This window comes from Erythrolamprus reginae, chromosome Z (assembly GCF_031021105.1).
Source record: "Erythrolamprus reginae isolate rEryReg1 chromosome Z, rEryReg1.hap1, whole genome shotgun sequence".
Classification (NCBI taxonomy): domain Eukaryota; kingdom Metazoa; phylum Chordata; class Lepidosauria; order Squamata; family Dipsadidae; genus Erythrolamprus; species Erythrolamprus reginae.
The window spans coordinates 935,520-951,803 of NC_091963.1; the positions used below are offsets into that span (position 1 = coordinate 935,520).

Here is a 16,284-nt window from a genome sequence, read left to right on the forward strand (position 1 = left end):
GTTTCCGAACACTCTTCAAAGGCAGCCCCATGCAGAGAGCATTGCAGTAGTCGAACCTCAAGGTGATGAGGGCGTGAGTGACTGTGAGAAGTGAGTCCCGGTCCAGATAGGGCCGCAACTGGCGCACAAGGGGTATCCGTGTGAACACCCCCTCACCACAGCCGAGAGATGGCCTTCTATTTGCAATAAACATAAACTATATAACACTCTTCCCTAAATGGACCCAGGATGTGTTGAGTGAAAGAAATGAAAAGGGCTTGAGATCATTCATTCTTGGAACATGTCCAAGGCCAGGCCACTGGAACAGCCATGGTCAATTTATAATTGCATGAGGACAAGATCAGATAGCCATGGCTATGGAGAGAATTGTCACCCTGACCCTTTAGAATACAGCAAAACATAGAAAATGGACTTAGCAGAATAAAGGGGTGTAGGGGGGAATTATGAGGCCTGGAGTGTATTGTGTAGTCTGCAGAGTCTGGAGGACAGAAGGAAAAGGGGGGACATGATCAAAGCATTTAAATAAAGGGTTAAATAAGGTCCAGGAGGGAAGTGTTTTTAATAGGAAAGTGAACACAAGAACAAGGGGACACAATCTGAAGTTAGTTGGGGAGAAGATCAAAAGCAACGTGAGAAAATATTATTTCACTGAAAGAGTAGTAGATCCTTGGAACAAACTTCCAGCAGACGTGGTTGGTCAATCCACAGTCACTGAATTTAAACCTGCCTGGGATAAACATAGATCCATCCTAAGATAAAATACGGGAAATAGTATAAGGGCAGACTAGATGGACCATGAGGTCTTTTTCTGCCGTCAGACTTCTATGTTTCTATGTGTAGAAAGCATAATATGTATGGATTGTAAAATGTGCCTTTACTCTCCTTGAGATAATTCCTCCATCCAAGGCCAGGCCACTGGAACAGCCATGGTCAAGCTATATAATTGCAGGAAGATAAGAAGGATGCCCAGGGGAGAAAACTACTGAAGGACAAGATCAGATAGCCATGACTATGGAGAGAATTGTCATGCTGACCCTTTCGAATACAAGAAAAAAATAGGAAATGACTTAGCAGAATAAAGGGGCGTAGGGAGGGATTATTATGCATGGTGTGGACCTGAAAAGTTGCGATTCCTTACGTCTGAGAAGGGAAGCGGACTGGTGTCGTGTATTTTTTTGTGTGTCTGTAAAATCAGTAACCTCCAGGAACCATAGTCAGGAAAACTCAAGAGGATGGGCAGTGGTGGTTGTTGCAGTTGTAAATCAGAAGAGAAGAAGAGAGAACTATAAAACGGACAAATGGGGAGGTAGAAATCTCTTCTGACAGTCCTTTAGGACAACTATTAAATCAATGGGATTATTTGGCAACATGGACCTGAAAATTGACCAAAAAACCAGAATTGTAACTGTGCCATAAGAAATACACCCCCCACCCCCACCCACCCCAAAATATGTAATAAACCCTCCTGGCTGTCGTTGGGATTGATGGGAGAGCCAAATAAATATTGGATAGGGAAACTAGGACAAGATCTTCTCAAAGGACCGACCGTAAGCAGCAAGATACTGTATGTAAAAACATGGGTATTTTGTAAATTGGAAAGTAGAGTTTCCAAAAGTGGAAGAGGAAATGGGCAAAGGGGGGACAGGATCCTTTAGAACAGAGGGGTCCCCAACCTCCGGGCTGCAGACCATTACCAGGCCACGGGGCATGTGGCACCACTCCGCGGAGTCAGCAGCTGCTGTGGAGCTGGCGAGTGCCAAGCGGTTTCCTGTCTCTTTCCCCTCTCGTTCACTGGGGACTGCTGTTTGCCTCGGGCTGAGAAAACCTTTCCTTCCTTCCTTCCTTCCTTCCTTCCTTCCTTCCTTCCTTCCTTCCTTCCTTCCTTCCTCCCCTGTCTTTCTTCCCTTGTCGAAAGTGGTCTGTTTCCTCCTCGCTCTGCCTGCAGCTCAGACCGAAAGGATTTGGCATTGTGCAGCTCTTTTTTTGCTAGGCTCCCCCACCCTATTCCCGGGGGCCTGGGTGGGAGCAGAGCCAGGGGTGTGCGTGTGACCATGAAGCCCCCACCACCAGCTCCGGTAATTTTCTTTTGGAAGGATTCCTTGCTGCAAGAAAATTACCGGACCTGGCAGTGGTGGGCGCTCCAAGCAGGCAGCGATCGCAAAGGAAGGTGACTGTGTCCGTGGAGGCACCTCTCCTCGCGCCCCCCCCCCCCCCCCCCGGATTCCTTGCTGCAATCCCAGCCGGAGCAGGGGGAGGGGGTGTCCTCTGAAACGGACGGAAGGAAGGAAGGAAAAGTTTTCTCCGTCCGGTGGACCGCCTCAATCAGCCGGAGGCAAACGGTGGTCCCCGAGTGAACGGGAGGGGAAAGAGACAGGAAACCTCCCCCTCCTACCCTTCCTCCCTCTGTCGCCTCGGCTCCCCCGCAAAATTAAAAAGGGGGGAGGAAAGAGAGGCAATGGGACGATAAGCTTCACCCCCATGCTTACTCCCGCCCCCAACCACACACACACCCCCGGGCCATAGAAAAATAGTCTTTCTGAAACTGGTCCCTGGTGGGAAAAAGGTTGGGAACCACTGGTTTAGAATATTTCCCTCCCCACCTCCTCTGATAAACACAAAATGATCCAGTTGGAAAAAGTGGGCAGTAGGTGGGGGTAGAAGGACAATCCATAGCAGAGAGAACTAGAGCAGAGCAGAGAGAAGGTCTGAAGCATCAAACGCATCAGGAAAGACTTCATGGACTCCATCTGTAGAGTCTGGAGGACAGAAGGAAAAGGGGGGACGTGATTGAAACATTTAAATATATTAAAGGGTTAAATAAGGTTCAGGAGGGAAGTGTTTTTAATAGGAAAGTGAAGACAAGAACAAGGGGGCACAAACTGAAGTTAGTTGGGGGAAAGATCAAAAGCAACATGAGAAAATATTATTTCACTGAAAGAGTAGTAGATGCTTGGAGCAAACTTCCAGCAGACGTGTTTGATAAATCCACAGGAACTGAATGTAAACATGCCTGGGATAAACATCGATCCATCCTAAGATAAAACACAGGAAATAGTATAAGGGCAGACTAGATGGAGCATGAGGTCTTTTTCTGCCGTCAGTCAGTCCTCTAACGAGAAAGAGGGTGAAGGAAAGAGGAGACAATAAGGAAGAGTAATCACCTCTATTGGCTCAAGGGCCTCAAGGCATAAATGCCCAGGTCAGCCAGCAATTGGATACCTAGCAGTAAACATCGCAGCTACAGAACCAAGAGAATTCAGACCAAGAATGGAACAGTTGCTGAAGAGTTTGCTGCCTTTTTAGGCCCCCAATACACACACACACCTGCTCTTTGGGTTTTCTGTTCTCCGTAGAGGAAAGACAAGCAATTGTGAAATATTGGAGAGCCCGTCGTGCAGGAGGACTCAGAGTTGGCTCCAAAATGCCTTTAATCTTAGAATATTATGAACAACGTCCAGAAAAGCAGGTAGCTTTAATGTTTTTGGATGCGCAAAAAGCATTTGATGTGAATTGGCAGTTAATGATGCAACAATTAAAATACATGGACGTTGGAGAAAGATTTATAGGGATCGTAAAAACAATTCATAGTAAACCATCAGCAAAAATATAGTGATAAATGGAGGAATGACAGAAAAAGATCAACATTGTGAAAGGAACTAGACAAGGTTGTGCGCTATCATCACTTTTATTTGTGTTGACATTAGAAGTTCTTACGGGGAAAATACGGGAGAATAAGGGAATATTAAAGGAATGAAAATTAAAAAGGAAGAATAACCTGCAATCATTTCCAGATGACTTAAGAGTTCATACTAGAAGATCACCTACATTCGGCAACAGAGCTAATTAGACCAATTGGAGAATATGAAGAGGTGGCTGGATTAAAAATTAATAAGGAAAAAACAAAAGTGCTAGTTAAAAAAGACAAAATAATGATTTAACTGAAAGTCTACAGATAACAAAAAAGAACCATAGATATTTAGGGTTCAACTTAGAGAGATGTGCAACACTTAAGGAAGATAATTATTTAAGACTCAAAAAATGAATTGAGAAAGATTTGGGAAAATGGAAGAAAAACTAAACATTACACGAGTGTGCCACACTGGATATTTATTATGGAAGCCTTATCACACCCAAGTCAAGTTAATTGGGATTATATCCTAAAGTAATAAGGACATTTTAACAAAGAATGGTGAATTAAAATCTGCACAAACTTTAGAGAAACAAGGAATACAAATGGATTGATTCATGAGATTGCAGTTACAATCGAGATTTGAAACAGATAAAAAAAAGCAGAAGGTATTAATCTAGAAGTGACTGAACTAGATGAAACTCTGCTAGGAAAAAATGAAAAATTGATAAAAGAAACTATAAGATTACTTACCGCCGATCTAGTATTTGAGCAGGTGAAAGAGACAATGATTAAAATGGATCAGATACTTCGGGCACATAATAGAACTGGAAGAATGGCAGCAACTTTGGGACAGGAATTATAAAATGACTATGGCTACTGCTTATAAAGAGAATTTGTATAAAATGTTTTACAGGTGGCATGTATCACCAGAAAGAACAGCAAAGATGTTTAAAGGAATGTTGGAAATGTAAGCAAAATTCCAGGTTCTTTTTGTCATATGTGGTGGACTTGCACTGAAGCTAAAAAATATTGGAGTACGATCAAAACATGGTTAGAAGAAATGCAGGACCACAAACTAGGATTAAAGCCAGAGGCATTCCTATTGGGAATACTGTCAGAGACATTTTAAAAAGAAGGAATCTTTCTGATCATACATATAGTGACTGCTGCCCAAAGTGGGAATTACAGGTGGTTCTGATGGAAGGAGAAAGGCTAAAGAAGATACTAGATTGCACAGAAACGAATAGATTGACGATGAAGATTAAAGATGAAGAAGATTCTGAATATTATAAAATATGGGTGAAATTTTATGTGTGGTTGGATAAGAAATACAATCAGAATTGAGTAAAGATTAAAAAGAAAGGGAGTTTTAGAAGTACTGTTATTGTTATTAACGCACATGAGAGAAAAGCAGAGAGGCAGTGCTGATAAAAATTAATTTTAATGTTAGATTGAAAATGACAACACAAAAATAAAAGCCTTGGCAAGACTATAAGACTAGAAAGAAACTGTCAGTCTGTTTCAATAAAAGATTGTTAGACTTGGTGATATTTCATCCAGGGGAGGGTTAAGAAAGAAGGAGAGGAAGGAGGAAGGTAGGAGGAGATAGAGGGTAGAAAGGATGGAGAAGGAAGGGGGAAGGAAAGGGTAGAGTAGGTGGGGGAGGAGGAGAGGAAGGGAAAGGAGGATCAAGGGACAAGACAATGGAAGTTCAGACTAGCAGACATTGATATCCAAGTGCCGCCTCTATGTCGGTTGAGGCAGGCAGGGTTCCCTTGGGTCCCATTTGTTGGGGGTCGAGGGAAAGGGAGGGTCTCTCGCCTTCTCTTTCTGCTCAAGGTCCCCATGGACAATTGGGGGCCCACTGTGGGACACAGAATGCTGGACTCGATGGTCCTTGGCCTGATTCAGCAGGGCTCTTCTTAGGTTCTTATGATAAGAATGACAGATGGGAGACTAAAGCAAGGGATTTTTGGTGACTTTTTATTATGTCTTATTTATGTTGATGTAAATATTTGGTGAATGGAGGAGAGAGAGAAAAAAACCTTTATTTTAAGGAAACCCAGTTAGCCAAAGAAAGTGTGAAGTCCAGAATGTACATTCTGTAGAATACATCAACATTACATTAATCACTAGGTGTGCATGGAAAATTTAATCTGAATTAACTGTTGTATTGAAGTAGATGAGAGTGGTAAAATAGTAAAAAAGAGATTTACAGATCGGATGATAAAACTAGCTCAGGTTCCAGTCCAAACCTGGAGAGGATTAAACAGAGGAAGGGGTCATTAATCCCAGCGACCGGTTAGGTCCCACGGAGTGAGTCTTCTCCGGGTCCCGTCAACAAAACAATGTCACTTGGCGGGGTCCAGGAGAAGAGCCTTCTCTGTGGTGGCCCCGACCCTCTGGAATCAACTCCCCCCAGAGATTAGAATTGCCCCCACCCTCCTTGCCTTTCGTAAGCTCCTGAAAACCCACCTCTATCGTCAGGCATGGGGGAACTGAGACATTCTTTCCCCCTAAGCCTTTATAATTTATGCATGGTATGTTTGTTTGCATGGATGTTTAGTTTTTATAATAAGGGTTTTTAGTTGTTTTTAGTATTGGATTTACATGATGGTTGGTAAATCCACAGGAACTGAATTTAAACATGCCTGGGATAAACATATATCCATCCTAAGATAAAATACAGAAAATAGTATAAGGGCAGACTAGATGGAACAGGAGGTCTTTTTCTGCCGTCAGTTTTCTATGTTTCTAACATGAGAAAAATATTATTTCACTGAAAGAGTCGTAGATGCTTGGAACAAACTTCCATGCCTGGGATAAACATATATCCATCCTAAGATAAAATACAGAAAATAGTATAAGGGCAGACTAGATGGACCAGGAGGTCTTTTTCTGCCGTCAGTTTTCTATGTTTCTAACATGAGAAAAATATTATTTCACTGAAAGAGTCGTAGATGCTTGGAACAAACTTCCATGCCTGGGATAAACATATATCCATCCTAAGATAAAATACAGAAAATAGTATAAGGGCAGACTAGATGGACCAGGAGGTCTTTTTCTGCCGTCAGTTTTCTATGTTTCTATGTTTTTTATTACTGTTGTTAGCCGCCCCGAGTCTACAGAGAGGGACGACATACAAATCCAATAAATAAAATAATAATAAATAAATAATTGGTTCGGTGGATGGTTCTGAAGTTTGGAAGAGTTAGTCATAATTTGCCTTGCTAGGATCCCTAGCCATTGTGCTTTTGTCGTGTTGGTGGGGGTAAGGAAAGATTGTGAGTAATGAAGGCACGGAAGAAAACGTTCGAGAAAGAACAGTCACAACACACAAGCAGGCTGCCACAAGGATCCGAAATTAGGAACTGTTACGTGTATAAAAGAGTAATTCAGGTAGGAAAGGAAACGGGAGGATTGAAGAAAAGGAATGATGAGTTACTCTTTCATAAATGAATATAGTTAACGTGCTAACAAGCTTTATTAATATATATTGCTCAAAAAATAAAGGGAACACTTAAACAACACAATATAACTCCAAGTACGATAATCAAAATTCTGTGAAATCAAACTGTCCACTTCGGAAGCAACACTGATTGACAGTCAACTTCACATATTGTCAGCACATTGTATAAAACAAAGTATTAAGTGAGAATATGTCATTCATTCAGAACTAGGGTGTGTTATTTAAGTGTTCCCTTTAATTTTTTTTGAGCACTGTATATTAAACATAAGTTATAATACTCTTCTCTAAATTAACCCAGGATATATTGAGTGGAGGAAATGAGAAGGACTTAAGATAATTCCTCCTGGAACAGCCATGGTCAAGGCTATAATTGCAGGAGGACAAGATAAGATAGCCATGGCTACGGAGAGAACTGTCACACTGACCCTCTAGAGAAAGAAAGAGGGGGGAAGGGAGAGAGGGAAAGAGAAAAGAGAGAGAGAGAAGTGACTCTTGATTTAAAGCGTATGGTAAAAAGCACATAAAATAATAACAGAGAGAAAAAAACCCCAGCCCTCACCTGTTTTTGGAAATGGTTCAAGAGTTCACACACACAAGGGGAGAGGAGACAGGGATGGAAAAAGAGAGGAGAAGTGAGAGGGGGAAGGAATGAGAGAGAAAGGGAGGAAGAGGGAGAAATGAGAAACCAGAGAGAAAAGGGGGAGAGACAGGAGAGGGACCCAGAAATGAGAACTGTGGTAGAAATTTGAGGAGGGATGATTGATTATTAAATATGGATTGACTATGGAATATTGGTAAAAGATATATTTAGGTGTTGTTTAATATTAGGATGTATTAATTCATAAAATTGGATTAGAATTTTAGAACTATATAGAATTGCATAGGTAAAATTAATGGAAGACACATATGATAAACAAGGGGTTCATGACATGTACTGTATGATTTTATGAGTTTGCATTATGAATTTAAAATATACTTGGAAATGCAGAAGATTGATGAAAGTTAATAATAAATGCTAAGTGCCTGAAAATTAATTGAGCTTGGAAATATTGAATGAAATTATAGAAAAGTATAATTTATGGAAATATGTGCAGTGTGCATGGGGATTTTTTCACAGGTTTCTTTTCTCCAACAGTCTGAGGGACAGTGAACTGGACCCTGGGGACCCCTGCTCTAGAATAGAGAAAAACAGAAAATGACTCCTCAGAATAAAGGGATGTAGGGAGGAATGATGAGGCATAATGTTGAGTCTACGGAGAGGGGCGGCATACAAATCTAATAAATAAATGTGTACTGAGTAGAAAGCATAAAATACGTATGCGTTGTAAAATGTCCTTGTGCTCAATCCACCTTGGGAAGAGACTTGGAGGCCTCCTTTGCAAAGGCTTTTTCCTCCCTGAAATAAGTTGTGAACCAGACTTGTCTGTGTTGTGAGTATTAAAATAATTGGATATCTTATCTCAGTTACGTATTAGGGTTGGCGCTGGGGATATACTGTACATTAGGACTAGGGCTAGGTTTAAGGTTAGGGATAGGTTAGGGTTAGGATTCCTTCTTTAAAAAACCCCAATGTTGGAGGCACCCACTTCTTGTGGCAAGCAGTCCCACCGTTTTTAATTGTCCTCGCCGCCAGGAAGTTCCTCCTTCATCCCCGCTTGTTTTTTTCTCCTCTCCCCCACGCGTTTCCCTCCGTCTTCCCCACTTCGCAGGTTTCGTGCTTGGAGACCGTCTGGGTGTCGAAGTCGAACGTCATCCAGCGACGAGGGCGGGCGGGGCGTTGCCAGTCCGGGTTCGCCTACCACCTCTTCCCCCGCAGCCGCCTGGACCGCATGGCCACCTACCAAGTGCCCGAAATTCTGCGCACCCCCCTGGAGAACCTGGTGGTACAAACCAAGATCCACCAGCCGGAGAAGACGGTGAGATGTGGGCCGGTCCCTGTCTATTCGTTTCCCCCGTTTCCGATCGTTGTCGCAAATGATCTGAGATCTTTAAAATGGGTGAAGGGCACGCAAGGGGGGTTTCCTGATCTTTTAGAGTCGCTTCTTAAGGGCAGAGGTGCCCTACTAGTGTCCGAGCCCCTTGCCCGATACAGGAGACTCCTGCAGATTGACAGCCGGAAGGGATCCTGGAAATCACCTAGTCAGACACTGCTCAAACGGTAGAGAATTAGAGAACCTCAAGAGTTGGAAGGGACCTCGGAGGTCATCCAGTCAACCCCCTGCTCAAGCAAGAGACCCCTACAAAAATCACACAGTTGGAAGGGACCTTAGAGGTCATCTATTCAACTCCTTGCTCAAGCCAGAGACTTTTAATAACAATTGGAAGGGACCTTGGGGGTCATCTAGTCCAACCCACTGCTCGCACAGTAGACCTTTACACAGAATGACAACATCAAAAGAGTTGGAGGGGACCTCAGAGGTCATCTGCTCCAACCCCCTATTCAGGCAGGAGATCTTTACAGAACCAGAGGAGGCACCTTTAGGGGTCAGTCCAACCCCCTGCTCAATTAGGAGAGACTTGCAGAATCAACAGTTACAACTGACCTTGGAATTCATGGAGTCCGACCCCCACCCCCTCACTCTCAATCAGGAGACCCTTACACAATCCTGGAATAACCCCCAGCTGTAGCCTCTCCCATCACTGGAGACTCTTTAGAATAGGATAGAATAGAATAGAATTCTTTTTATATATATGGCTAGCTGATGAGGCCAAAATAAGGCCAAAATAGATCTATCCTAGTCTCCCTCTCAAATTCAGGGGGGGAAAACATGTGACATATATATATATTTATATATATATTTTTTTTAATTGGCCAAATGTGATTGCACGCACAAGGTATTTGTCTTTGGTGCAGATGCTCTCAGTCTACATAAAAGAAAATATAGATTTGTCAGTCATGAGGTACAACACTTAATGACTGTCATAAGGGTCAAACAAGCAACGAGGAAACAATATTAATAAAAAACCTTAAGGATACAAGCAACAAGTTACAGTCATGGGTGGGAGGAAATGAGTGATAGGAATGATGAGAAAAAACTAGTAGTAATAGTTTGACAGTGTTGAGGGAATTGTTTGTTCAGCAGAGTGATGGCGTTCAAGAAAAAACTCTTCTTGTGTCTAGTTGTCTTGGTGTGCAGTGCTCTGTAGCGACGTTTTGAGGGTAGGAGGTGAAACAATTGATGTCCAGGATGTGAGGGGTCAGCAAGTATTTTCGACGCCCTCTTTTTGACTTGTGCAGTAAACACAAGTTTTAAGAAGAGACTGGACTGCCATTTGTCCAGAAGGCTCCACCGTACTAGAAGACCTCCAAGGTCCCCTTCCCTCTCTGTTCTCAATTCCAATTGAACCGTTGTTTGCTTTTCCCCCTTGCAGGCCGTCGAGTTCCTCTCCAAAGCGCTGGACAGCCCCGACATCAAAGCTGTGGACGAGGCGGTCATCCTCCTGCAGGAGATTGGTGAGTTTCCGGGCAGTGGGAGAGAAAGAACCAGCTTCGGTGATTCTGTTTTCCGCCTCTCGGTCTGCTGACGGCCAAATTCCCTTCCCCAGGAGTGCTGGATTCCCGAGAGGGTCTGACCACACTGGGCAAGCGCCTGGCCCAGATCTCCACCGATCCCCGGCTGGCCAAGGCCATTGTGCTGGCTTCCATCTACCGTTGCATCGAACCTCTCCTGCTCATCGTCTCCTGCCTGACCCGGGACCCCTTTAGCAGCAGCCTGCAGAACCGGACGGAGGTGGACAAGGTAAGAGGGAGCCCCGGTAGAGGGGGGGCTCTTCTCCTAGAATGAGAGGTGGGACTAGATGACCTCTGAGGCCCCTTCCCACTCGGACATTTTGTGATTCACTGTGCTGGGGGTTGGGCTACGTGACCTCCGAAATCCCTTCCCACTCTGTTGTTCTGTAATATTCAATATTCTCAGGGTGTCCCGTAAATCTGGAAATCAGGGAATTGGTTGTTCGGGAAATATCAGGGAATCATCAGGGAATTTGGGGGGAAAAACAGAATAAAACGAGTGTAAAAACAAACTATTAAAATGTGTAAAAGTCAGGGGGAAATCATGTTTAAAAAACCACAGATCGCACTGCCTGGCAGAGTCAAGCAAAAATGAGCCTGGCTGTGGCAAGAACTTGCTTCCTCAGCTACCGATGTTTCTCCAGGGCTTGACCGCTTGGTCTGACCTCATCTACGACTGTGCCTTAACTAGGTCGCAAGTTACAGGGAAATGTCAGGGAAATATCAGGGAATTTCAAAATGCCTTTCCCCCTGGATTTGTATGCCGCCTCTCTCCGAAGACTCGGGGCGGCTCACAACAATGGCTGGCTGGGGCAGTTTGAGCGTGAGTTAAATATTGAGTAGAGTAGTAGCAGTGATACGAAGAAACTTGGATTGGTATATCTGGACATAGAAATCGAATGAATGAACGAACGAACTCTTGTTATTCTGTTCTAGCAGGGGGTTGGAGGAGATGACCTCTTAAGGTCCCTTCCAGCTCTACCTGGTTCTGCAACGGTCTCCCGCTTGAGCAGGGGGGGCGGGCTGGACTAGATGACCCCTAAGGCCCCTTCTGACTCCCTGATTCTCGCGTTCTAGGCCAAGGCTGTGTTGAGTCGGGAGAGCGGCAGCGATCACCTGGCCTTTGTCCGGGCCGTGGCGGGCTGGGAGGACATCCTGCGGCGCCGAGACAGCCGCGCCCGCGACGACTACCTGCAGGATTACTCGCTCTACGCCCCCAGTCTGCGCTTCATCAACGGTGAGGGGCTCACCTCTTTGAGCACACGATTGCCCTCCATCTGTTATTCTCTCTTTTCCCGTTTAGGGGGCTGGCAATATATACCTCTGAGTGGTTTACAGCCCATTCTAAGAATTTTAGAGAGTCAGCAAGTTTGTCTCTTTCTGGGTCCTCGTTTCATGACCAGGGAAGGATGCAAAGGCTTGAATCCACCCACCTTGGGCCAGTCAGGATCGAACTGCTGACTGAGCAATGTAGAGCTGTGCATTCTACTCTGAGCTCTGACGGCTAAACTTCCAGTGCAAGGACGGATGGGAGGGAAGGAGGGAAGGAGAGAGGAAGGAAAAATGGAAGGAAGGAAGGAGATGGATGGGGGAGAGAGGAAGGAAAAATGAAAAGGGAAGGGAGGAAGTTGGAAGAAGATTAAAGGAAAGGGAGGAAGGAGATAGATGTGGCAAGGAAAGGAAGGAAGGGAGGAAGGAGACGGATGGGTCCTCATTTTGCCAATCTCAGAAAGATGGACATCTCTTTTTTTCCCAGCACCATCATAATTTTAAATGACCAAACCGTCATAAGTCTAGGGCGACCTATGTTTGGCCACCACCATGGATTTGCGATCTTCTCGCTGGGGCATTTTGGGAGTTAAAAGTCTGACTGGACTTTTCATGTTGCCGAGTTCGGAGGCTCCCTTGCTGGATGGACCCTCCCTTCCTTCCTTCCTCTGGGTCTTTACTCCTCCTTTACTCTGCCCCACTCCCACAGGGCTGGTGAAGCAGTTTTCCGAGAACCTCTACGAAGCCTACCTGGTGCCGACTCCCTCCGATTGCCTCTTGCCCTCGTCCGTCTGCAACCAATACAGCGAGGAGGAGGAACTGGTCAAGGGAGTCCTGATGGCCGGCCTCTATCCCAACCTCATCCAGGTGAGAGAGAGAGGGGGACTTTTCTGGGGTCCTTTGAGCTAGGCGTCTCCGTGTCGGTAGAATCCCACCCGCCCTTGTCTTGATAATCACCTTTACTCTTCATCCGCGGCACAGCTGAGGAGCTCCTTCTCAGGAGACGCTGGAAAATAATCGCCAAAAATTGTGTCATTGTTGTGTTCTTACTGGTGCAGCTCTCCGGCCCTCACCAACGGGAACCCCCCACTAGCTTCCAGGGGCATGCGGGGGAGTGGAAGGGAGTGGGGCAGGCCTGTGGACGCATACCAGCACGCTCACACACATCCTCTTGGCACGGGAACCAAAGAAGGTTCGCCATCACCGGCCTAGGGTATCCTCTCCGGGTGGACCTTCCGATGACTTGGGAAAGCCCCTGAGAAATGCCCCTTATCTTCCAGGTCAGGCAAGGGAAAGTGACCAGACAGGGCAAGTTCAAACCGAATAGCTACACGTACCGGACCAAGGCAGGGACTGTCCTGCTACATAAATCAACCATCAACAGGTAGGCCAGTCGGTCTCTCCTGGGACGCCAGTCGGTTGAACGGACGGCCACAAGCCAATGGTCAGACACTCCTCTCTTTATCCCCCTCAGGGAGTCTTCCAAGCTGTACAGCCGCTGGCTGACCTACTTCATGGCGGTCAAATCTAACGGGGGCGTCTTCGTGCGTGACTCCTCGCAGGTGCATCCGCTCGCCGTGCTGCTGATGACCGATACGGACGTCTACGTGCGGGGTGAGAAATTGGACCCTTACCCACCTAATCAATGGTTTCAACCCTCCCTCTCCCAGAGCCTCCTCTGACTTTTCCCACTTATACGTAGTCTTCGACTTAACAACGGTTCGTATAGTGACCGAAGTTACAACGGCGCTGAAAAAAGCAACTTGCGTATTTCACACTTGCAGCCACTTTGGCCTCCCCATGATCACGTGATCAAAATTTGGTCACTCGGCAATGGACTCCTGCTTATGACAGTCGCCGCTTCCCACGGTCATTCAGACAAGCAGAGTCAACAGGGAAGCCTGATTCATTTAACAACCATTGTGGTTTTAGGTCTGAGGACTAAATGCAACTTTTATTAGACTTGGATAGGGCCTTGTAGAAGCTCACCAGCTGCAGTGTCCAGAACCAGCTTTTCTTAAGTGGCCTTTGCGCCATTTTACACCCTTTCTCACCACGGTTGATGCGTGAATTGCTGCAGTTGTTACATTAGTAGCACAGTTCTTAAAGTATATCTGGCCCCCCCATTGACCAACATTCTCCATTCTGAGAACACAAAGCGTACAACCACAATTGGGGACCAGATTTTATTTTATTTATTTATTTATTTATCAATCGATCGATTGGATTTGTATGCCGCCCCTCTCCGGAGACTCGGGGCGGCTAACAGCAATAATAAAACAGCATATAATAATAATCCAATACTAAAAACAGTTAAAAACCTATTATTATAAAAAACAAATGTACATACAGACATACCATGCATAAAATTATAGAGGCCTATTGGGAAAGAGTATCTCAATTCCCCCATGCCTGGTGGCAGAGGTGGGTTTTAAGAAGCTTACGAAAGGCAAGGAGGGTGGGGGCAATTCGAATCTCTGGGGGGAGTTGGTTCCAGAGGGCCGGGGCCGCCACATAGAAGGCTCTTCCCCTGGGTCCCGTCAAGCGACATTGTTTAGTTGACAGGACCCAGAGAAGACCCACTCTGTGAGACCTAACTGGTCGCTGGGATTCGTACGGCAGAAGGCGGTCCCTGAGATAATCTGGTCCGGTGCCATGAAGGGCTTTATAGGTCATAACCAACACTTTGAATTGTGACCGGAAACTGATCGGTAGCCAGTGCAGACTGCGGAGTGTTGGAGTAACATGGGCATATTTAGGGAAGCCCATGACTGCTCTCGCAGCTGCATTCTGCACGATCTGGAGTTTCCGAACCTCTTCAAAGGTAGCCCCATGTAGAGAGCATTACAGTAGTCGAGCCTCGAGGTGATGAGGGCATGAGTGACTGTGAGCAATGACTCCCGGTCCAGATAGGGCCTCAACTGGTGCACCAGGTGAACCTGGGCAAACACCCCCCTCGCCACAGCTGAAACATTTCCGTTGCTAAGTGAGACGTCAAGAGATTTCCGCCCTGTTTTTACAATTTTCCTTGCCATGGTGGTTAGGTGAATCCCCGTAGGTATTAAGTTAGCAACCGTGTCATTTGGTAAATCTTGCTTCTGCTTGTTAGAACAGGAGGCGTAAACTGCCGCCTGTGAGCCGGACACATCCCATGCTGGCCATGCCCACGCCCGGTTTAGCAAAGGGGAAAAAATGTCGCGATGCATCCCATGAGCTCGACACCACTATGTTAGAAGGTCACAAAAAGAGATATGCAACCCCAGGACACTGCAGCCGTCATAATAAATTTGAGTCTCTTGTCAGGCATCAATATTTTGTCCATATGCCCACACAGATGCTTCAATGCCACATCCGAATCAGCCATAAGTCACTTTTTCAGTGTCGTCGTAAGATCAAACAGCTACCATTTGTTTCAAGTTGATATGATACATAGCACTGCATATAATTGGATTTTTTAAAACACATAAGTGAATATATGAAGAATTCTCATCCTTAAATACTGTCCCTTCACCTCTCTTTGTTTTTTCCCCCCCCCCAAGATGATGGCTGGCGTGCCACCATATCCCTAGTGGACAGCGATCTGCTGGTGCTGGAAGGCGATTCGTACACCATACGGCTGCTCCGCGACTTCCGGGTGACATTAACCCGGATGGTGGAAACTTGTCTCTGCTATGAGATGGCAGCCATTCCTGGGGACCTCCATCACCAACACAGCCAGCTCTTGGATATTCTGGTGGACCTCCTGAAAGGCCCTTCTGCCAACTTCGGTGCCTAGAATGTGGACCCGAGGACTTGTAATTTGTAAAAAGATGTTGAGATATGTTTATTTAAATAAAGTTCTATTTATCCCTTGTGACACCTCTCGCTTCCCAGAGCCGGCTCAACTGGTTGGCATCGCCACACCACGGCGGGAGAGGCAGCACCCTCTTTCTTACTATGAGCCGTAGGCGAAGCGTGCCGGTCGCATGCCCAAAGACTGTGTGGCGCGGATGGTCTTAGCTCACCCTTTGGGTGTGCGCGGGTCCTGGCCGTACCAGTCACACGGAAGGATGGATTTTGTCAAGAAAGGGGCTGGCTGGCGGTCCACTCTGGGTGTTTTGGACGGTGACGCGAGACAAACTGAATATTGGGATTCAAGAATGGTGGATGGGGTTGGGCAGCGTTTGGAAGACTTTCGTGCTCCTGCTTAGTTCGAGAGTGCGTCGTTCTGTGCTTCCCGAATTGCTGCTTGTCCAAGTGGAGAGACCCTGCTCTGGATAGTCTAAGCAGAGGAAAGTCGGGGGCGTCGCCACGCATAAGTCATAACTGGGTTTCTGGAACTTGTTATGTTTCCCATTGAATAGGGCTAATTTGGTGGCCTAGAAGCCCCCTCCCTCCCAAAATAGGGGTGAGAGGCTACCTAGG

At 45.8% G+C, this 16,284-nt stretch overlaps 1 protein-coding gene across 3 annotated transcripts in view; it reads left to right on the forward strand.

Annotated features, from left to right (window-relative positions):
* DHX30 (DExH-box helicase 30) overlaps nt 1–15,736 on the forward strand; it is a 49,373-nt gene extending 33,637 nt beyond the window's left edge. For all 3 annotated transcript variants that reach the window (XM_070767174.1, XM_070767175.1, XM_070767176.1), the window contains 8 exons: nt 8,810–9,016; nt 10,473–10,554; nt 10,647–10,840; nt 11,689–11,848; nt 12,590–12,747; nt 13,161–13,264; nt 13,355–13,494; nt 15,420–15,736. In XM_070767174.1, coding sequence (XP_070623275.1) covers nt 8,810–9,016; nt 10,473–10,554; nt 10,647–10,840; nt 11,689–11,848; nt 12,590–12,747; nt 13,161–13,264; nt 13,355–13,494; nt 15,420–15,655 — 1,281 coding nt within the window. In that variant the 3' untranslated portion in view covers nt 15,656–15,736. The remainder of the gene's footprint in view (nt 1–8,809; nt 9,017–10,472; nt 10,555–10,646; nt 10,841–11,688; nt 11,849–12,589; nt 12,748–13,160; nt 13,265–13,354; nt 13,495–15,419) is intronic.
* Nucleotides 15,737–16,284: the final 548 nt, after the last annotated feature.